We start from the raw sequence: 23,517 nt of genomic DNA on the forward strand, positions 1-23,517 counted from the left end.
AGTTCTTTGATGTAGCATTTTTTTTTCTGAATTGAAAAATGAAACCACAGTTCACCATTAGAAGACAGGATTCCCAGTTCTCTGAACACCCAGCCGGCTGTTAGACTCGGAGCCGCCGAGGAGCCACGGGCGGGCAGCACGGCGCTTACTGGTGCAGGGGAGGTGAGCCGCCGGTGGAAGCGGCACACCCTGCCGAACACCTCCTGGCAGTATCGGTGGAGGTCCTCCAGCTCGTCCTCAATCAGCACGGCGTCCAGGGGCTCGCTCTTCTGAATCAGCTGCTCGCCACACACGATGAGCTGGTCGATCTTGTTGGTATTCAGCGTGATCTCCTGCTGGAAGCCCTGTTGAGAGATGAGACAGAAAGGACGTCTAGGCAAAGAACCGACGAAAGCCATTGAAAAGCGCACACACACACACACAGAAATGGAAAAACATCCCACGTGCGTGGACTGGAAACATCAGTGTTGTGGATATGTCCAGACTACCCAGAGTGCTCCACGGAGTTCACGCACTGGAGTCAAAACACCAGTGGAATTTTCCAGAGAAACAGAACAACAATCCCACAACTCATACAAAACCACCCGAGTTCCCACACAGCTGCGGCAATTCTAAGCAGAAAGAATAAAGCTAGACGCATCACAACACTTGACTTTAAAACGTCCTGTAAGGCAACTGGAAGTAAAGCTCACAGGGGAACAGGATAGAGAACCCAGAAATAAACCCACATGTCTGCCGGCCAGCTGATTTTTGACAAAGGCAGCAAGAAGATGCATTGGAGAAAGGAAAGTCTCTAAGAAATGTTGATGGGAAAATTAGACATGGACATACAGGAGAAAGAAACTAGACCCCCCTCACCACATCCAAAAAGCAACTCAAAATGGATCAACGACTTACACGTAAGACCTGAAACTTTAGAATCCCTGCAAGCAGACATTTGGAAATGCTTCAGGAAGCTGATCTGCACAGGAGTGTTTTGGACAGGCCCCCCAAAGCATGAGAATCAAAAGCAAAAACTGGAAAAGGGGTGACATTAAACTAAAAATAATTGAGGTGACTTACAAAATGAGAGGAAATATTTGAGAACTATTCATCCAACAAGGGACTGATTTCTAGAAGATGAGTATAAGGAACTCAACTCATTGTTGGTTTTTTTTTTTTTTTTTTGGATAGGCAGAGTGGACAGTAAGAGAGACAGAGAGAAGGGTCTTCCTTTGCCGTTGGTCCACCCCCCAATGGCCACTGCGGCCAGTGCGCTGCAGCCAGCGCACCACACTGATCTGAAGCCAGGAGTCAGGTGCTTCTCCTGGTCTCCCATGCGGGTGCAGGGCCCAAGCACTTGGGCCATCCTCCACTGCACTCCCGGGCCTCAGCAGAGAGCTGGCCTGGAAGAGGGGCAACCGGGACAGAATCCCATGCCCTGACCGGGACTAGAACCCGGGGTGCCGGTGCCGCAGGCAGAGGATTAGCCTATTGAGCCATGGTGCCGGCCAACTCATTGGTTTTTTAAAACCAATCTGACTTTGAAATGAGTAAATGACCTGAATAACCATTTTTCAAAAGAAGATACACAAGGGGTCAAGAAGTACATGAGCAAAATGGTCTACATCTGTAATTATCAGGGAAAATGGAAATCAAAACCACAATGAGATGCCATCTTATCAAACTAAGAACGGCAATGACCAAAATGACAAGAAATAACAAGTGCTGGCGGGGGTGCAGAGAACGGGACTCTCCTACTGCTGCGGGAATGTCAATTAGGAGGCCACTATGCAAGACAATATGGAGGATCTTCAAAAACTAGAAACAGAACTATTGTAGGATCCAGCTATCCCCTCTGGGTTTATATCCAAAGACAATAAGTACGTTGAAGAAACATCTGCACTTGGATTTGGAACAGCGCTGTTCCATTAAGCAGCCGAGTGCCCGCTGATGGATGGATAGAGAAAATATGGGGCACAGACCCAATCAACTGTATTCATTCTGCAAAAAGTATGAAGTCTTATCATTTGCAGCCGCATGAATGGAGCTACTGGAAGGACGTTTTGTTAAATACACCAAGCACAGGAAGATAAATGCTGCAATGTTCTCACTTGCACTGGGAGGACGAGTAATGGAAACAGGATGGTTACTGAGCACGGGGATGCAGCTAAGTAGGAGAGGAGTAATTCCTAGTGTTCTACAGTAGGTAACTAGGGTTGACAACAGGTAACTCAACATTTGAAAGCAGCTAACAGAAAGGATTTTCAGTGTTTCCAATACAGAGGAATGATGTATGCCTGAGGGTCTACATGCGCCAATTAGCTGACCATTACACATTGGATATATGGATTGAAAAGTCGCACTTCACCTAAAATATACGATTATGGTGTATTAACTAAAAATAAGTATTTTTTTTTTTAAAAGAAAGGATCTGAAACAACATGTCCCTGAGCAGCCACTGGGTCTGTTTCTTAGAACAGGACCAGGAAAAACAAAAGCACCCAGATGCCACGTCATCATTTTGTCTCTTCACCTAGCACTTAGCTTCATCGGCTTCTAAGGAGATGAAAAACTGCAACGATTGTACACGCTTTTCCCTCCCTCCTTCCCGGAGAGTAACTAAAAGTTTGACCTGGAAGAACGTTTACTGGTACTGGGCGTGAGGGTGAGAACCTGTCCTACCGACACTTAGAACCAAAGCTTGCACCGTGAGCCACCGATGGGCACGTGTGTCTGCTGGCACAGCACGGGCGGCAGCGGCCACTGATGTCATTGTTAGGGATGGTAACTCCGTTTCTCAGCCTTTCCCAAAGATCTAGCCACGCGGCGAGGTCTAGAGAGAGCGAACCCTCACACAGGTATCCCTCATGGGGAGAGGGTTCGGGGTTAGCGTCTTAACCGAGTGCTGCTGGGAACCAAAAGTGAGTTCTCCCCTTGGATGACAATGAATGACACTTGTAAAAAGGGACTTGACCCAGTGACTCCAGAGCAGTGTCCATGCTCGTGCTAACAGGGTAGTGCAAGGCTGGGGCACCGCCTGGTGCTGTGAGAATTCTGGAGTTTGTTCTGAGTGACCAGGTGAAGTTTTGACTTGGCAGCTCTTCTCTGCTAAAGGGCATTCTCTTTTATTTTATATATTGAGCTCCTTCATTGCCTTTTTTTTTTAAACAAAAAGATTTATTTATTTATTTGAAAAAGTTACACAGAGAGAGAAAAGGCAGAGAGAGAGAGAGAGGTGTCTTCCATCCACTGGTTCACTCCCCAATTGACTGCACAAGGCCAGGAGCCAGGAGCTTCTTCCAGGTCTCCCCTGTGGCTGCAGGGACCAAGGACTTGGGCCATCTTCTACTGCTGTCCAAGGCCATAGCAGAGAGCTGGCTTGGAAGAGGAGCAGCCGGGACTAGAACAGCATCCATTTGGGATGCTGGTGCTTCAGGCCAGGGCGTTAACCCACTGTGCCACAGCGCCGGCCCCTCCTTCATTGCTTTTAAAGGCATGTGTGAGAATGCTTCCATTCGTTGGTTCCCTCCTTGGGGCTGGGCCAGGCTAAGGCTGGAAGCCAGGAACTCAATCCTGGGTCTCCCACATGGATGCCTTGAGCCCATCGCCTGCTGTCTCCCAGAGTACACACTAGCTGGAAGCTAGAATCAAGAGGGCAGCTGGGATTCTGATATGGGATATGGGTACTCCAAGCAGTGTCTTTCCCATTGCACGAAACACCCACCTCTCTTGGCGTACTCTTTTAAGAGAAGCTAAAAGGAGCTGGCACTGTGGCATAGCAGGCAAAGCCACCACCTGCAGTGCTGGCATCCCGTATGGGCACCGGTTCAAGTCCCGGCTGCTCCACTTCCCATGCAGCTCTCCGCTGTGGCCTGGGAAAGCAGTGGAAGATGGCCCAAGTCCTTGGGCCCCTGCACCCGTGAGGGAGATGTGGAAGAAGCTCTTGGCTCCTGGCTTTGGATCGGTGCAGCTCCAGCCGTTGTGGCCAAAAGGGGAGTAAACCAGCAGAGGGAAGACCTCTGTGTGTGTGTGTGTGTGTGGTGTAACTCTGCCTTTCAAATAAAATAATCTTTAAAAATAATATTAAGCCGGCGCCGCGGCTCACTAGGCTAATCCTCCGCCTTGCGGCGCCGGTATACCGGGTTCTAGTCCCGGTCGGGGTGCCGGATTCTTTCTCGGTTGCCCCTCTTCCAGGCCAGCTCTCTGCTGTGGCCAGGGAGTGCAGTGGAGGATGGCCCAGGTGCTTGGGCCCTGCACCCCATGGGAGACCAGGAGAAGCACCTGGCTCCTGGCTTCGGATCAGCGCGGTGCGCTGGCTGCGGCACACCAGCAGCGGCAGCCATCGGAGGGTGAACCAACGGCAAAGGAAGACCTTTCTCTCTGTCTCTCTCTCTCACTGTCCACTCTGCCTGTCAAAGAAAAAAAAAAAACAGCTAAGGATGCGGCCTTACGTTCAGCTGGCGCATCTTGTCGTCCGCATCGCTCTCGGAGAAGTGCTCCACGTTGGTCAGCTGCAGGTCCATCTCCGTCAGCCACACCAGAATGCTCTCCCTGGTCCCCTCGAACTCGTCCCTCTGGTTCGTGAAATGCTGCCAAAGGGGAAGAGGAGCACACGGCGCTCTGAGTGCAGAACAAGAGCCCGGCAGACAGCAGCGCCCCCTCTGTGGGGAGCTAGGGCCGGTGTCTCAGAGAGGAACCTGCCTCCGGGGTCCCAGGAAGGCCCAGGCGTGCTGCATCCAGGAGCCCGGTCAGTGCTGTGCGACAGACAGGGCCCCCGCCTCCCTGAGCCTCGGCTTCTGCACCAGCAAATGGAGCAGAGTTGGACTTGGACCTCCGTGATCTTTCAAAGCGCTGGGAATTCTGGAATTCGTTATCTAGGTCAGAGCTTTTTCCATCCTTTGAGGAACCAGGCCAGACCCTCTGCCCGGCTCCACCTGTGCGCCCCCCGCAGAAGGACTGACAGTAGCTTCCGGCTGGAAAGCGCTCATCTCGGGGGGGTTGAGTGGCCCGGGGCTCCCCTGGCCTTCACAGATGCGACTGTGTTGCTCCAGGGAGGGGATCTGCGGCCTTTGAGGAGGACTCTCCGGTTCCACTGGGAGGGCAGCTGACTCTGAGAAATGCGGCACGCAGGGCCAAGGCAGTGTTAGCTCAGGATCTTGCAAATCGGCAGGAGATAACAGGAATACAAGGCGACAGCCTGGGCGGCTAGACAAGCCAGCCAACGTCTTCCCTCAGTGTTACGAGGTGAAAGGCCCAGGTTCTCCCACCTAGAACGGCTTCAAGAACATTCTGCCCCAAGAGCAGGAGCAGGGCTCTAAATCACATCTTGTGGTTCCTGCCTACTTCTGGTATCTGGACTCACAAAGCCAACACAGCCCGTCTCCTGCATTAAAGGGAACAGAGAGGTGAAGATGTACATTCTGAGTCCAACCCCTCACTTGGGGGCTCGTTGGTGGGCTCTGAAGCTCAGGAGAGCCACCCAGCAGGGGCTCAGGTGTCCCGTCCTCTGCCCATGGAGCTCAAAGCAGGAACCAGCAGGGCGCGCCAAAGCAGGTGGCCAGGCAAAGCAGGGCTTTTGCTGGGGGCCCCTGTGTCACCTCCCCTAGGCCCAGAGTGCCCAGGCTGTGGCTGGTCCCCACGCCATCAGGGCTGACAGCTGTGTAAAGACAGGCACGGGTTTTCAGTAGCACAAGTCACACCAGCCGGCCCTGCCCACGAAGCCTCGCATGCCGATCCCTGTCTGGAGGATGGAATGCTGGCAGCTCGGGCTGCCCTGTGTTGTCGCCATGTCCAGGGAGCTCAGGCCTGCAGTGCAGCCTGCCACTTGCACATCACGTATCTCTCCCCCCACCCCAGTGCGGGGCAGCGGGTTACCCGGAGGCGCCGCAGGATGGCCGTGACCCGCCGCTGGAGGCTGTCCCAGCGCTGGTTGCCCTCGTGCACCATCTGCTTCAGTTTGCTGGCCGCGTCCGTGCGGTTCTCACGCGCCAGGCGCCGGTACTGCTTGTTGATGAGTTCCAGCTGCGTGAGCCTCTCGTGGATCTGCCGCTGAAAAGCCTGTGCCGCACAGAGCAAGGGGGTCACTGCCACGGCCCCCGCCGCCTGCTGCACCAGCAACAGAGAGGGCCGGCTTCCCTGCCCGCGCCCCCATCAGAGAACCCGACTCCGCTTCCAGTTCCAGCTTCCTGCTAAAGCGCACCCTGGCGGGCAGCAGGTGATGGCTCGAGTGCTTGGGTCCCTGCCACCCCCACAGGAGACCCGGAAGGAGTTCCTGGCTCCTGGTTTTGACCTGGCCCCATCCTGGCTATTGGAGGCATTCGGAAAGTGAACCTGCAGATGGAAGATCGGCCCCTGTCTCTTCCTCTCTGCCTTGCAAATGCAGTGAAAAGAAATCAGTAAAATAATGCACAGGCTATTACGTTCACTCAAGCTGCCTTAGCAGCAGGTGGCTGGCTGTGGACTGTGGCCCCCACCGAGGGTGGGGAAGCTGGGCCCCCACCAGGAAGTCGTCACAGCCGCTCGCGAGCCACTGTGGGCCCGGTTATTAGCAAGCGGGCTGGGCCGGGCCAGGTACTTACCTCGAACCTCTTCAGCTCTTCTTTGGCGTTTGTGTACAACACCTCGGAGGAGTTGGGGCAGGCCGCCGTCCTCTCGGCCGACTGCAGCCAGTCCTCGAAGCGGGAATAGTCGTCTAAGAACTTCTGCCACAGGCGCCACGTCTCCTCGATTCTGGCAGAAGGAGAGCAGCAGCCTAACTCCTGGCTCTTGTGGTTTCCCTGTTATCCCCGACCGGTCCCATCCCCTTGCTCCCCCTCTTAATGGTGTGCACTGCTTAGACATCCTTTTATTCCTCGTGGAACACAACACGGCCAGGGACGTTCCTTCCCGGTGTACCTAGCTTCCCTCCTCTGGGAGCACCCGCCCCGCAGTTACAAAACCGCACACACGGGAGTTCCTGAGCGCTCCGTCTCTGACTTCCCCCTGCCCCACCACCTTACAGATCCTAAACAGCAGTGCAGCCGCCAGCCCACGTGCCAGCCTGAGGCACCGCCGAGAAGCACTGCTCATACCTACTGGGCTTTCTCAGCCAGTACCTGGAGAACCCAGGTACCGTCACCGAGGCCAGAGGGTGCGCCAGGTTTGGCAGATCATAATACCATTGAGGGGCAGGTGCGGGCCTTTGGGCTGGCAGTGAGGGTGCCAGTTAAGATGCCCGTATCCACATTGCAGCACCTGGGTTTGATTCCCGGCTCCGACTCCTAACTTCAGCTTACTGCTAATACACACCCTGGCAGGCCCAGGTGACTGGGTTCCTGCTACCCACGTAGGACACCTGGATTGAGTTTCCAGCTCCTGGCTTTGGTCCAGCCCTGCCCTGGCCCTTGCAGGCATGTAGGGAGTGAACCAGCAGATAGAACTACCCGTGTCTCTCTCTTGGCTTTCAAATAAAACCGAAGCTTTGCAAGAGCTCCCCGGGGGCTGCGGAGTTCTTACTTCATGCGCCGCTCCATGGACATGGCACAGATGTTCCTCCAGCGCCTGTCCAGGCTCCTGGTGGTCTGCTGAATGGAGTCACACTCGGTCTCGTTTGCACATGCGTCCGAGTCGTGCAGGAGGACATCGCAGATGTTAAACACGGACTCCACCCCCGCGCTGTGCTGCTCAATATCTCGCTGCAGATCCTACGGTGCCAACAGAGCCCTTGAGGTGGCGGGCAGTGCAGGCAGGGGCAGCATCCAAGGCTCCGGGCCTGCCCCCTCCCCCCACCCCTGCCCTGAGCGCGTCTCTACCTGGGCTACAATGGCACAGACTGAGTCCGTGCGGCCACCCGACACAAAGCTGCAACTCTATCAACACTTGGGACCCAACTCTGGAGGACAGGTGCTGCCCACAGGGTATGCGTGGGAACTATTCCACCCCACCCGCCCCAAGGCCACCACTTGTGACCTCAGGTCTTCCTACAAACGGATTGGGTCTTTCCAGCAGGAACAAAGCAGATGCCATGGGGGCTTTTAACCTCACACAGGCCACAGCGCTTCTTGCCTCTACTAAGACCTTAGCATGTGCAGTGCGCAAGTGTCCACAGCCTCATCACACAAGGTCCCGGGTGCGAGGGAGGAAATCTAGGGTGGGGCACTCGCCTCCCCGGGGAGGGGCTTCAGCAGAGGCTGTGGCTTGGGGAGAGGTTGGGTTTCTGGAACCCTGTCCTATGACGGTAATCAATCCCCCAATCTGGGAACAAGATCATTTATGAAGAGAAAATACGGGGTTGTGGGGGGGGGGGGAAGGAAAGCCTCTTTCAATAATTCACATGGCTTCTTCAGTTACTATAAGAAAGCATTTCTCCACAGCAGGGGAGAGAGATGAGAGTGGGTTTGCAGTTCCGGTCAGCTCAGCTTCCGCTAATATCCAAACTCTGTGCCAAGTGACACGCGGTCACATCGTCACCTTATGTCCAGAGTACTTTGTGGAACAGCAAAGACAGAGTCAAGTCCTATAGTAATTGAGAGCAGACCGACTTTAAAACTCGTGCTGCTTTAAATAAGCCACGAAGTCCCCGAGATCCAACTAAGCTCAGCTGACAATGGTTATTTCAAGGAACAGTGGTTGCCGGTGGCGCATAGCGCACCTGGGGACCTGTTTTCTGCCAAGGGCCATTTGGATGTTTAGGACATCACCTGCGGGCCAGAGTGATCACCTTAAAAATGAGCCTGCCATAGATGTACTGGATTTTGAGTCTCGCCTGTGGTTGCCTTGGCAGGGCCAAGACCCAGTAATGTCTCGGGCAGATGGTCCCTGCCCCGATCCACGGAAAGACAGCCAAGCGTCACTCCAGGTCCCTGGGCATTTGTAGTTTTGCAGGCCACTGTTCTAGTCCGCAAGAGAGGACTGTCACTCCCTTCCTTCTGATAAATGCACAGTTTGGATCCGTGCATGCTCGAGTGGATATGAGGGAATGGAATGCTCACACTCCAACCGGATTTTAAGTCTGGCAGCGAGTAACACAGATCGGAGCGGAAACAAGCTCCAGACGTTACGCTCAGAAAAGTGTTTTCCGCTCAGTCCCTTGCATCCTGCGAGAACAGACAGTCTCAGACAAGAAGCCTGAAATGCCACAAGGGTGGGGGTCACCCCACAGCCACTACGCGGAGCAGCCTTTAACACTTTTATGTTTAATAGAATTTCTGTTTTAAGACTTTAAGAACTGGGGCTGACGCTGTGGCATAGCCGATAAAGCCACCACCTGCAATGCAGGCATCCCATATGGGCACCAGTTCGAGTCCCAGCTACTCCTCTTCTGATCCCACTCCCTGCTAGTGCGCCTGGGAGGGCAGCACAGGATGGCCCATGAGGGAGATCCAGGGAAGGCTCCTGGCTTCAGATCAGCCCAGCTCTGCACGCTGTGGCCATTTGGGGAGTGGGCCAGTGGCTTGAGGATCTCTCTCTCTTCCTCCCTCTGTATCCTTGCCTTTCAAATAGATAAATATTTCTTATATTAAATATTTATCTATTTGAAAGTCAGAGTTACACAGAGAGAGAAGGAGAGGTAGAGAGAGGTAGAGAGAGAGAGAGAGAGAGAGAGAGATAGAGAGATAGGTCTTCTGTCTGCTGGTTCACTCCACAATTGGCCCAACAGCTAGAGCTGCACCGATCCGAAGCCAGGAGCTTCTTCCAGGTCTCCCACGTGGGTGCAGGGACCCAAGGACTTGGGCCATCCTCTACTGCTTTCCCAGGCCATAGCAGAGAGCTGGATCGGAAGTGAGGCAGCTGGGACTAGAATCAGTGCCCATATGGGACTGCAGGCACTGCAGACAGAGGCTTTAACCCACTACGCCACAGCACCGGCCCCTAGATAAACCTTTAAAACAAATGAACAAACAAAAAAAGTGGAGCAGCCAGGATACAAACCAGCACCCATATGGGATGCTGGCGTTGCAGGCGGAGGCTTTACCCACTATGCTACAGTACTGGCCCCCAATAAATAAATCTTAAAAAATTAAGCACACCCTACAGTAATTCATAAAGGACCAATAATATGTTGGTTAAACAAAAAAGTCCAAACATTTTCAAAATTTCCAAAAGAACCTTCTAACACATCACGAGTGGTCTACTGATATTGCAGTATGAAGTAGTTACTTTGCATAATACAAAGTAGACAGCAGACTGGATTTTAAAATGCAAACTACTGGGGTGGGCGTTGTGGTGCCGTGCATCAAGCCACCCGTTAGGCACCTGTGACTCAAATGGGCATCCTGGATGCTCCTCCAATCCAGCTCCCTGCTTATGCACCTGGGAAGGCAGGGTAGGATGGCCTAAGTGCTTAGTCCTTGCCACCAACATGGGGGATCTGGATAAAGTTCCTGGCTGGCTTGGGCCTGGCCTAGCCCTGGCCATTGTGGGAATTTAAGAGTGAACCAGTAGATGGAAGCTCTCTCTCCCTCTCTCCCTTTTTTTTGACAGGCAGAGTGGACAGTGAGAGAGAGAGACAGAGAGAAAGGTCTTCCTTTGCCATTGGTTCACCCTCCAATGGCCGCCGCGGCTGGCGCGCTGCGGCCGGCGCACCGCGCTGATCCAATGGCAGGAGCCAGGAGCCAGGTGCTTTTCCTGGTCTATGCAAACTGCTTATTTAAATACTAGACAACTAATATTTTCCGAACTAAAATAATCCTACCACTAGTACCAAGTGTGGCATGAATTTGTACAGTTAGACTTTAGGAACTTTCCAAACCCAGAAAAACAGATTTCAGAAACAGCTTCGAACAGTGTAAAAGACTTTTGCCAAGGCTTCTGGGAAGAGTTTCTCTTATTTTTCTGCCCCTGAACAGGTGAGGAGGCAGAACTGGAGATGAGATCGCAGCCAGGGAGCGTGAGAACAGAGAAGCACCAGAAAAACAAGATAAAGGGGGGAACCAGGCAGGCTGGACCCCTGGGGGTAGCTCCAGAATGTCTCCGTGGGCAGGGCCTGGGTGCTGAGCAAGCTGTGCAGGGTGCTGGTGGGGGTGGCTTAGGGGACTTGGGGTGAGGCTGAATGGAGGAGCAGGGTAGGGGGAACGGGAACGAACAGAATTGGAGAGTAATTGGTACCCATCAGGGAACCAAGAAAACTAACAACAAAACACAATCAAATAAATCAAGAGAGCAGATGCTGAAGACTTAAGGAAAGAGGGTCCCAAAGTTGTCCCCACTTCCCTTGCATTCTGAAGACGAGACAGGCGTCTCCCAAGGCAGCGACCATACAACAGAGCTGCCTCATACCCAAAGGGCTTCAACACAGGCAGGAGGGGAAACAGCCTCTATAGGGCCTCTAACAGCCACCCTGAGCAAGGTCCCCACTGCAAGCAGGATCCAGGGACACCAGGCTCTTAGGCACTTTTAGAGGCTGAGGGCTTCTGCAGTAGGCATCGCTAGGAGGCCCCAAGTATTTAGGTCTTCAAGCAACTTAAGTAGGGAGGAAACATTTTTAAAAATGGTCCACACATAATGATGCTGTGAGACACACTCCTGTTTTCAGTGTTTTGGATGGTGCTGGTTCAGTACGAGAGGCAGAGAGAGCCCAAGAGACAGAGAGAGCTCCCAGCCACTGGTTTACTTCCTGACGCCTGCAACAGCCAGGGCTGGGCCAGGCCAAAGTGGGGAGCCGGGAACTTGAGCCAGGTCTGCAACATGGCTGGGCAGGAGCTCAAGGGCTTGAGCCAACACTGCTGCCTCCCAGGGTCTGCACGAAAAGCTGGCGTCAGGAACCAGAGGCAGGTACTCTGACCTGAGGTACTCCGAATTGAACACTGGTGTCTTAACTGCCTGACGCATTCTTTTCAGCAAAAATACTAACAGAAGGGGGGCTGACTCTGTGGTGTAGCAAGTAAAGCTGCCGCCTGCAGTGCTGGCATCCCATATGGGCGCAAGTTCAAGTCCCGGATGCTCCACTTCCGGTCCAGCTCTCTGCTATGGCCTGGGAAAGCAGTGGAAGATGGCCCAAGTCCTTGGGCCCCTGCACCCGCGTGGGAGACCCAGAGGAAGCTCCTGGCTTCAGATTGGTGCAGCTCCGGCCGTCGCAGCCAAGTGGGGAGTGAACCAGAGGATGGAAGACCTCTCTCTCTCCTTCTCTGTGTAACTCTGATTTTCAAATAAATAAATAAATCTTAAAAACAAAAAAAAAGAAACCTAATACACCATCTGACTTTTTACCACACAGGTCGTCTTGAATACCAACTCCAGCATCTGTGTGCAACCACAGGTAAGAACTCCAGGATGGGGACTCTGGATTCCACAACAACCAGACTGAAATGATGTCCCATTTCAGTATGAGGGAAAAAATAAGGCCAAGAGAAAGGCAGTTGCTCCAAACTGCCTGCTCTGGGGACTCAGTTCCCTGTCACTTCAGAGTTACAAAAGTTAACACATATTTGTCAATCACTTTTGAGGAGGAACGAATACCAACTTCCATACTATTGATCCGACAAAACTCACCAGCCAGGGCAGTTATTTGCAAGGTTTAGCTACTGAGACTGTTCAGTGAACTTCGCGCTGGGGGATCAATCATGAACCACGACTTCACTGAGATGGGTCCTGCAGTCTGTCATGTCCATGAAACCCCTGGACCCTTACATCAAGATTCTTTTTTGCCTGCGATGGAAGCAGTTTCTGCAAGCTGGCCCTGCACCCCCTGGAGAAGCCACCTCCCGCTGGAACCCTGTCTTGAGTCCCCGTCCCAAAGACGCCCCACTGCAGCAGGAAGCAGCCAGAGCGATCATCACCCAGGTCCCCCTAACAGATGTCAGGGTTCCATCTTCAGGAGGTGGGAATGTGAGGAGTCAGGTGGGTTAATACAGTCAGGGGACCCCAGTAGAATTTGGGTGTAAATTATTTGATTTCTTCCCCAAAACGTTATCTTTTGCAAGAACAAACAGGCCACCCTCCTTCCTCCAATTTGCCATGAGAATAGCAAGGGAGCTCTTCCTGAGCTCACAGCTTTTGTGAAAGCAAGTGACCTGTCCACCCTCAGCAGGCCAGGCGGGAGGGAGGACTGTGAATGAGGTCTTTTGGTGGTTTTTGTCCCTGCCTACTAACTGAACACCAATCTGACTGTCAAGTGTTTTTTCCTTCAAAACTGCACTTAAAAAGCCCATGGCCCACAGGCCCTTTGGGTTCATTCTCTTGGAAGCCCCCTCCATGCTGCTCTGGCTGGAGGCCTTTGACTGTAATCAATACTCTTAAATCTAAAAAAAAAAAAGATTCTTTTTTGTCCACAAAGCAAAGACAGAACGTAGACACTCTGACACTTCTGAGGCTAAGTGAAAAAAACACAACAAAGCAGCAGCCTTGCTCAATCCTGCTGGCTTGCAAGCAGCACATGGGCCTCATTTAAACAGTATAATTGAGATAGCACTTACAGTCAAGAGTACTACAAAATACTTAGATGTACTTAATATTAGACTCTGGGCATGAGAGTCTCTTAATACCATTCAAAGACTGGACTTGAACTCAAGGCACTTTATCATCAACAGGTCACCTTCTGCCCTTGAATCCAGTTAAAAAAAAAAAAAGGTTCATCCAAATTTCAACTCTAAGCACCTCTGACTTTAGGATAAAGATGGAGGCTTAAGGGGAAGAAAAGCACATGAGTCTCGGAATCGCTCGGCTTAGGTGGCTGAAACAGAGCCATGGGTTTAGGACATCAGAGGTGAACGGAAGCAATGTGAAGAATAAAGCCAAATGCATCTGTCGTAAAATAAAGACAAAACTGGGCACGGCATACGAGCGCGAGCCTGTGACTGTGCACCCTGGGAAGGCAGAGAAGTGGATTCAAGAGATCAGGGACATCCAAGGGCACCCGTGAGGTCAGCGCAGTGACAAACGCGGGTTGAACTCGGTGGCTGTTGAAATGCAGCATTGCCTTGGCTGGCCCAGAGCATGGCTAACCCATGACTAACAGGCACCAGCCTCGTAGCCTAGCTTCCTAAGTGACTGGCCCATGCATGTTCCTCTGTATACCTTTTGTTTTAATTCTTTATTTTTGAAATTCTATCAGATCTACGGAATAAGATCGCACGAAAACCTCCTTCGGTTAGGAAAGTTATTTTCCTTTTGATTCATTGCCTCCCCCAAAAGATATTAATGAAACATGATGAAGAGCAAAGCGGGGGGGTGGGGGGGGAGGAAGGGAGGGGATTAACAAACCTGTTGAACATCAAGGTTAAGTTCTGCCTCATCAACATTATTCAAGGTACTCCCCAAAGAGCTACGTGACTGCAAGGTGATTTCCAAAAGTTTGTGGAATTTGGAACTGAAAGATAAGTGTATCTCAATGCAAAAAGCTTTTGCAACCCAGGAGAAGTCTGCGTTTTTCATGAACTTTGGGAAGACCTGGAGTTCTGAGAAGTGGGCACAGAGATGGATGAGACCCACCTAGAAAAACACGCAGGGCAGTTGGTCTTCCAGGAAAAAGCAAGCATGGAATACAAACAGGCAGGAGGCCGGGGCAGACGGGGAAGGTGGGGTGGGCAGCCGTCACCGATGCCTAGACGCTCTCGAGCGCGCGCCGCCCCGGCCTCACCTGCTGCTCCGCCAGCCGCTTCTGGATCTCTTGATCATCGCACACGTCATACACGACGGGCTTGGAGAGCTCGGACTCGATTCGAGCCAGCCAGGTGCGAAGGTTGCTCATGTTTCTGTCCAGCTGCTGAATGAAGGCAAAGGTCTCCTTCAGCTTCTTCACCCTAAACGCATTTGCAGGGAGAGAGAGAAAAAAAAAGTAAGAAGAATGGGCCAGCAGGGCACTGGAGGCTAAAAGGGCCCCACGTTGTGCCAATTTCATAGCAGAACAACGTTCATGTGACCACGCACAAGTCTTCATAGAACGCGAGGACACTTGAGAAAGTTTCCGGGAAAATGACACGACCAGGTGAGTTCAGGGCCGTGGCCGCTTTAGCATTTCAGATGCCCGCGTCCCACCCTACAGTATCTGGGCTCGGTTCCCAACCTGAGCTTCTGCCTCCAGACCCTAGGGCCCTGGGAAGCAGCAGCGATGAATGTCCAAGTGGCTGGGTTCTCGCCACCCACGTGGGGGACCTGGATTGAGTTCCTGGCTCCTGGCTTCCGCCGTGGCCCAGCCCTGGCCACTGAGAACATCTGGGGAATGAACAGTGAAACCCTCCTCTGTTTCTCTCTTTCAGGTAAATCAATAAAAGGTAAGGTTATTTTGGTGTGGGAAAATTTAGAGATCCATGTGTATGTATGTATACATGTATTTGTATGTGTTAGTTTTTTGTCATAATACTCATTTTCTACACTGTCTGAAGACCCTGTGTATGCGTGGATTTCACAGCCGTCCAGGCGCCAGTAAAGAGGTCCACATCCCATCTTGGAGTGCTTAGCTTTGCACTCAGCACTGCTCCTGACGCCAGCTTCCTGCTGGGGTGCACCCAGGAAGTGCCGGGGATCGCTCACGTAGCTGGGTGCCTGCCACTCCCATGGGAGAGACCTGGACTGAATTCCTGTTCCCAGGCATTTGGGGAGTGAACCAGTGAATGGGAAATGAATCTTTCTGACTCTCAAATGAATTTTTTTAAACACAATTATACCAAAATAAGTACCTTTAAATTCCATTTTCCAGAAACTTAAAAATATTTATTTATTGGAGAGGTAGAGACAAAGAGAGAGACACAGTATGTGTGTGTGTGTGTGTGTGTGTGTTGGGGGGGTGGGGTGCATGTTCCTATCTGCTGGTTCATTCCCCAAACGCCTGCAATGGCCAGGGTAAGGCCAGGGCGGAAGCTGGAGCCAGGAACTCAATCCAGGTCTCCCCCGTAGTTAGGAGGAACCCACTTACTCAAGCCATCACTGCTGCCTCCCGGGGCCTGTATTCACAGCAGGCTGGAGCCGGGAGCTGGAGCTGGCTACCAAACCCAGGCACTCTGCTATGGAGCACGGGCATCCTAACCTGCATTTATCCACCAGCCCAAACGCCTGCCCCTGCCCCAGAAGGCACAGGCAGGAAACGCTTTGCTAAACCACTTTCACGAGAGTCCCTAGGCAGAGTGAGGGAGGGTTTATCCTGGAGATCTGGGGTGCTTTTGTTTAATCCCAGAGACTGAAAGTGAGGACGACAGAGGCAGGTTCTCACTGAGCAATGCTCGTGTTGAAAGACGCTGCCAGAATTGCATCCCAGGACAAGCTGGGGCAATGAACTCCTCCCCACCTTCGGCTCTGCAGCCCCAGCGTACATTCCGGAAGGCGTGAGCTATGCACCTAACCTCTGCACAGTCCTCCCCCGCCCTGACACTCAGTGTCACCTCTGACCTGTGCAGCGCCTCCAGTGTACAGTGGCTCCTCTCGCCTGTGGAGCCTCTGCCCACAGCCCCCTCCCAACGTTCTCCCGCAGCCCTGGGGCCCTGCTGCCTGGCACCCTTCGGGCTGCAAATGCGCCCACCAGGACTTGGGCTCGTTTACTCCCTCTGCATGCGCCACGCCTCCCACGCTGCCTGGCGGGCAGGAGGTGTTGATGAATGTTTGTTGAATGACTGAATGCGGATAAGCACATCCCCTCTGGGCTGTGATTTAGGCACAGCTGTGTTCAGATCTTGCAATCCCAGGCAGGGACTGACTTCCAGTTCCAAGCTCTACTGCCAGGAAAACCTTTTTACACTAGCACTGTTATCTCTGGTAGGTCCTTGAGGTCTTCAAGCTTCAGGGAGGTGGCAGCGTGGAGCCCTGGGAGGGAACAGGCCTGGGTCCAAGTCCCATTCCCCCGAGCGTGAGCTGTGCACCCCTGCACGGCGTGTCCTCCACCTCCCTGCTCGCTCATTAGCTACACAGTTACGCAGCCTGCTCTGGTTTGTGAGAGTGCTTGTGATGCCACCGGCACACGGCACACACTCAGTGACTCGAGCTCGCCTTGTGCCAACCGGGGTTCCACCATGTGGCCATGAGGCCCTGTTTCCATGGCACTGGATCTCACCGTTAATGTGTTCTTCCAACGAGGCAGCAGCCTTGGAACTACTGCCGCCTGCTGGGCACGGACCCTGTTGTCAGGCTTGGCTTTGAGTCCTGCCTGGGCTCCGTCTCCCTGTGGGGGGCGTGTTAGCAGGGCAGGACCCACCTTTCCTGGGGAGGTGAGAAGACTACGGGAGATGCCAGCCATGACAGGGACTCGGCACAAGGTCTCATGGAGGCAGATGCTGGTTACCATGGTTACGATGGACTTCCAGGAGGTATGTTTTCCAAATCACATTCCCGCTAGATGCTCTGAGGCGAAGATGATTTATTTAAGAGGAAGTAACAGAATCCAGGGCTAGGCCCGGAGACAGCTGTAACCTAGATCTCTCCTTCATCCCCAAGGCTCCAGAGGCACACCCTCCTCACCCCCATTATCTTGCTACGCAGACTGTCCAGGGACCAGAAAGAACATTCCAGAAAACTGCCAGGGCAGCCGGGATCCCAGGAACCATGGGACAAGGAGTGTCGCGTGCAGTGGGTGACACGCTGGTCAAGGAGGGCTCCGGTGACCTCCTCCCAGCTCTGCTGCGCACCCCCACCCCCACCATCCAGCACCTGGCCACATGTGCTGGGCTTCCCCAGGGCTGTGGCATCCAGCAAGGACAACACGCCAAACCAGTGGGGGGTGTGAAGAAACTCCGGGCGGCTGTCCCTGTCCTGAAACTCAAACCCTAAACGCTCTGGAATCGCAGGCGACACCACGAGTGGAAAATTCTATGCCCCAGCCTCTCCCGTGATGGGTTGGAAGATGTGGGTGCTCTAACGCACAATTACCTGCAGGCCGTGTGGCCAAAGCGTGCATGAAACATAAATGAATGTCGTGTTTAGACCTGGTTCCCAGGATCTTATTACATATATGCAAACAAACCAGAACCTGGAGGAAAAAAAAAAAAAAAAAAGCAAACCGAAACTCCCAAATCTGAAACATTTGGCTCTCAAGCATTTTGGAGAAGGGACACTGAGCCCGAAATAGATTTTACACTGTTAACGCATTCTTTGTGAGTGTCTACGTGGGCACGCTTTATAACTCATAAATGTTATCACGAAAATAGAACAGCTACACGGCACACGGACATCCACGCTGCCAGGCCTGCTGGGCTTCCCATGTGAGCAACTCATTTAAGCCCGCAATAACGCGATGGGGTGGGTACTGTTATTATTCTCAATTGACAGATACGGAAATCAAGTCATGATCGCCCCCAACCCAATCCAAACGGCCATGAAGTAGCTGAGGCGGGATTTCACCCCGGGCAGCCTGGTCCAGAGCTTGTGGTCCAGACTCGGGGAGGCAGCAGGTGGTGGCCCAAGTACTGGGGTCCCTGCCACCATAGGAGAGACACAGACTGACTCCTGGCTTTGGCCCGGTCCAGCCTCGGCTGTTGCAGGCATTTGGGGGATGAACTTGTAGTGGATGGAAGCTACTCTCTCTCTCTATTCTTTCTCTCTCTCTCTGCCTTTCAAAGAATAAAATAATAAAAGACTGTTTAACTCTTTGCTCTGTCTTGGGTCCTGTGCACACAGACACTGAGGATTCACAGATAACTGGCAGGCAGCTCTTACCCTCCAAGAACTCCCGTGACCTAATTAAAAGCATCCTGTCCCCTGATTTACATGAAATAATTATACATTTAATGGAGTACACTGCAACACTGCTACACGTACACACAGCACACTTAGCACTGGCACTTGCTCAGTGTTTGGAGCCTGCCAGCTCCTCTCCTGCAGGTCTTCCCCAGATGGGAGACATCTGCATGAATCAGTGCCTCACTAGACCTTGTTACGTCCACCTGCTGCCTCCTGGGACCCAGCATCCAACCTCCTTCTCTCCCCCTTTCTCAGTCTTGAGTAGTCAGCATTCTAAATTCTCACCAACTTTTTTTTTAAACTTGCGTGTATGAGAGAGAGCATGCAGTATTTATCACGACCTAATTCAGATACAATGAAATTTCTCCAGGAACATCTACTGGGTGTACACATGACGCTCACTCAAATCTTTTCAGTTGTCTTTAAGATTTATTTATTTGGAAGGCAGAGGGGCAGAGAGGCAGGAGAGAGAGAGAGAGAGAGAGATCGTCCATCTGCTGGTTCACTCCCCAAATGGCTGCAACTGCCAGGGCTATGCATTAGCAGGGAGCTGGAAAGGAAGTGGAGCAGCCGGGACTCGAACCAGCACCCACATGGGATGCTGGCGCTGCAGGCAGTGGCTTTACCCGCTAGGCCACAGTGCCGGCCCCTCAGCTGTCTTCTTCAAAACAGAGATGGCCATGGCATATTTTGGAAATTAGAGGTAAAGACCAGGCGCACTGCAGTCTTTTTGCTACAAAACAATGTGCTGTCCGTACTCCTACGTCCTGGATCCCAAGGGCAAGACGGACAAGCAAACGGGCACACACGTCAGATGCAAACTAAAGGGGGAGGGTGGGACTGGCACCGTGCAAGGAGAGCGCTGGCTCGGGTCCCGGCTGCTCCACTTCCCACCTGGCTCCCTGCTAATGCTCCTGAGAAGCCAGCGGAAGATGGCTCTCAAGTCCTTGTGGCCCTGTGACCCACGTGGGAGATCCGGAGGGAGTTCCTGGCTCCTGACTTTGACCTGGCCTAGACCTGGCTGTTGTGGCCATTCAGGGAGCGAACCAGAGATGGAAGATTTCTCTTTCTCTTCCAAGAGGAAGGGAAGGGAGGAGAGAAAGAAAGATGGTCACCACGAAGCTATGCAACACTCACCCATCAGCAGGCGGCCTGATGCTACGTCGCTAGGCATAACACCCCCACGTGCATGGGCACCTACGTATGGCTCCTCAGATAATAATACTGCCACTGATTCTAGGAATCAGCGGTGTACTGCTGAGCTTGTCATGTTCTGTTCTGCCCAGGGACCACAGTCTAGGTAGCACCTTCCCCAAGTAGGAAGTGTGTCTCATTTGCCAACCTGGACACCGATCGCCACGTCAGGCTTGTTAATATCACCCGTTGGACAAAAGTGAAATTTCGATATTAGGAAACAAGGAAACCTATTCAGGAACTAGACCACGGGCCCAGGGAAGCAACCACAATGCTGCATGACGTCAACCACCTAGGCATTTGTTTACGTGGCTCCCTTCCCCACACTTGCCCACGTTTTGGCCCAGGTGCTCGCTCTCCTCTAATACATCTCACACAGACAGGGCTACCTTCAAAAAGTTCATGGAAAAATGGAATGAAGACACATTTTGGTGGGGGAAGAAATCCATGCATAATATTTTCATTTTGCCATTAACCTTCACTTTCCTGTGAACTTTTTGAAGACCCATCATATATTGCAATAAATAACATTTCTCCAGGAAACAAAAGCAGGGTTTCCAGAATGAAATTCCAGCTCTGAGGATCAGGATGCACGAGCATTGTCCTAGGAAACCAACCAAAATAAAAATCATGCCTAGATGGAGCTATAAGTTATGGGCAGAGATGCAGAAAGGATTCAAGGTGCATAAATTTGTTCTTTAATCTTCGCTAGCAATGAATCAAAACAGAACTGTGACAATGAAGCCTGCTTTCCTTCCAGAACAAACGAACAAAATCAAGCCTGGTTAGCATCATTCTATCCGCGAGCCCACAGCCTCCAGTCTCCAGTGTAAGAAGCAGGCTTGAAATACCACATTCACAAATACGGATAATTCACCTCTCAGGCCTCCCCCTGCGTGCAAAAAAAGAAAAAAAAAAAAGGATCTACAGCTAAATTATGAGAGCTCTGGATCAGCCCTAAGTTACTCCAGAAAATTTCATGCCAGTATGGACAGCGTAACTACAAAATTGCTTGGGGAAATTGACAAGGTCAAAGTATCTGCATTCAAGCGAAAATAAGCAAATACTCAAACCCCCCACCAGGCAGCTGTCGGTTGCTCACCAATCCTGTACAGCTGTGCCTTTTTCAGTGCACTCACTATCTTTACAGAAAAACAATCCAGAACTGCGAGATCTTAAAGCCCCGAGCAGGAGGCACCGACATGACAACACACACCGGAGCTAACTGGTGGCCACGGCGACACTTCCATTTTCCATAGAGCCTAAGCGCTTCTCTGCGCTGCTCGTCAGAGGCAGGCTGCACACAGCACGCGTCTGCTGTGGCCGGGAGAGAGCCCATCCCCCGATGGCAGAGCGTGAGCGTGCACACACACACACACACACGCACACACTCTGCACAGCCCACCATCGCTCCATTATAACCGAAGCCCAGAGAGCAAGCCACCGCGAGACAGCAGCGGCCGCTGCACCAGAGCCCGCGACCGACATGGCACTTACTGTTGATGAGAAAAAATCATTCCTTCTGTTTGAGCGAAAGCTCCCAGTTCCCGGCTGCACCTCCACCTCCGGGGCCCGGCAGCCCCTCCCCCTGCCCGGGAACCCTCAGCGTTCACTGGATCAGCATCTTGCCCAGAGGCGGTGCAGCACTCCCGAGGCTCCTGGCGGGCACCGGCCGGTTCGCACGCACAGGGCCATGCCAGTGGGAAGGAAGACGCGTCCTCCCCTACAAACTGCAATTTTTAATCTCCGTTCTCGCCCTTCGCGTACAGTCATCCCCAGCTCTTGCCACACACACACACACACACACACACACGGGTCTTTGTTCTGCCGCTACAGGATTGCAGCGCTGGGGGAAGGAAGTCCCGGCGTTATCTTGCCCATGGGTTATTTATGAAGCGCTCTAAACCCAGGGAAGCAACACTGAGGACTCTGGGCAAGGAAAAACGCATTTCTGCTCTCAGATTAAATTGCTCTGCTTCACGTTTAAAAGCTACGCCGGGCCCTCCAGGGTTGTCTTCTTCCTGTTTCTTAAAGGAGAAATTTGCCCGTGGGGTGTTTTCCGCTCTGCCTTTTCAGCCCTGTGTGTCCTGGCTTAGGAGAGACAGAGTTCATTTTACCCATTCCTTTGCTTTAGGGGAAAAAACAAAACAAAACAAAACAAAACAAAACCACACAACAAACCTGTACCTTGCAGTATCAGAGAAGTGCAAGACGTGCCAGAGGAAGAAATTCTATAATTTTCTTGCTAGCTCCTTCCTGGCTGCAGGTACAGTGCATATCTGGACATTTTTCCTTGCCCTTGGTCTCAGGTTCTCTGGGCAACCCGGAAGGGCTCTGCTTCCTGGAACATGCGTGGTTTGTGTCCAGTTTGTGGGACCCACTCCTAGCCTTAGTGAGACTCCCTATGCATGCTTTTTCCTGGGTCCCTGAAGCTGAATATTTAGTCATTTAAAAACCCCTCCTCCTCTTGGGGCTGGTGTTGTGGCATAGTAGGCTAAGCCTCTACCTGCAGTACCGGCATCCCATATGGGCGCCAGTTCTAGTCCCTGCTGCTCCTCTTCCAATCCAGCTCTCTGCTATGGCCTGGGAAAGCACTGGAAGATGGCCCAAGCGCTTGAGCCCCTGCACTCAAGTGGGAGAACCGGAAGAAGCTCCTGGATCCAGATCAGCCGGGCTCCATTTGGGGGAGTGAACCAGCGGATGGAAGACCTCTTTCTCTGCCTCTCTGTAACTCTGCCTTTCAAATAAATAAATACATATTTGAAACAACAACAACACCCCTCCTCCGGCCTTCAAATAGAACAGACACATTCCAGATGAGTGGAAAAGGAAACACAAATTTGGTAACAATTCTCCCCCAATGAAGCCTTTGATTAACTCCAGCCCAGGGCTTGGCTGTTCCTGAAGCCTGCTCATCACCGACCTCTGCGGCTTGGTGCAAGGCAGGTGCCTCACGGTGGGATCCGCCTAATTGCCTATCTCCCCACTGATGGGCCATGCATGTGGGAGACCTGGAAAACACCCCCACCCCCACCCCCACTCCCCAGCAACTGCAAGTATTTAGGGAGTGTATCAGTGCACGGAAGTTGAATTGGTCTATCTTGCTAATAAATAAAAACAAATACAATTTTAAAAAAAATCATCTCAGGCCCACTGAATCAGGCAACCAGTTAAGACCAAAATAAGTCAGCTTTTGACTGGCAGCATTGTCTGGTCTTCCCGAATAGCCTTGAGAAAGTACAGACGAGAGGAGAGCAAAGAGAAGTTGTATCAGTTCAAAAGGACACCCATCTCCATGTCCACTCTGCAGTGATGGGAAAACAAGACACAGTTGCCTTGGTTTAAACGGTAACACTTTAACTGCTACCATTATATATGGGGCGGGCTTTTCACACTGGTAGATAAAAATGGCACAGCTAAGCGTAGTACACCTTGCCGTTGACTTGGTCCTCCTGAGGCTAAGAAAACAATCTAGGGGCCAACACGTGGCTCACTTGGTTAATCCTCCGCCTGCAGCGCTGGCATCCCATGTGGGCACCGGGTTCTAGTCCTGGTTGCCCCTCTTCCAGTCCAGCTCTCTGCTGTGGCCCGGGAGGGCAGTGGAGGATGGCCCAAGTGCTTGATCCCTGTACCCGCATGGGAGACCAGGAGGAAGCACCCGGCTCCTGGCTTCGGATCGGCTCAGCGCCGGCCACAGTGGCCATTTGCAGGGGGCGAGCCAATGGAAGGAAGACCTTTCTCTGTCTCTCCGTCTAACTCTGT

General features: G+C 52.4%; 1 protein-coding gene across 8 annotated transcripts in view; it reads right to left on the bottom strand.

Annotated features, from left to right (window-relative positions):
- The window catches only part of SYNE2 (spectrin repeat containing nuclear envelope protein 2), a 392,381-nt gene that overhangs the window by 13,768 nt on the left and 355,096 nt on the right, over positions 1-23,517 (bottom strand). For all 8 annotated transcript variants that reach the window (XM_051826403.3, XM_051826401.3, XM_051826405.3 and 5 more), the window contains 6 exons: positions 14,537-14,699; positions 7,477-7,664; positions 6,561-6,711; positions 5,857-6,039; positions 4,434-4,571; positions 150-344 (listed from right to left, as the gene is read on the bottom strand). In XM_051826403.3, coding sequence (XP_051682363.3) covers positions 150-344; positions 4,434-4,571; positions 5,857-6,039; positions 6,561-6,711; positions 7,477-7,664; positions 14,537-14,699 — 1,018 coding nt within the window. The remainder of the gene's footprint in view (positions 1-149; positions 345-4,433; positions 4,572-5,856; positions 6,040-6,560; positions 6,712-7,476; positions 7,665-14,536; positions 14,700-23,517) is intronic.

This window comes from Oryctolagus cuniculus, chromosome 20 (genome assembly GCF_051225735.1).
Source record: "Oryctolagus cuniculus isolate XC-2025 breed Fujian yellow rabbit chromosome 20, ASM5122573v1, whole genome shotgun sequence".
In the NCBI taxonomy this organism is placed as follows: Eukaryota; Metazoa; Chordata; class Mammalia; order Lagomorpha; family Leporidae; genus Oryctolagus; species Oryctolagus cuniculus.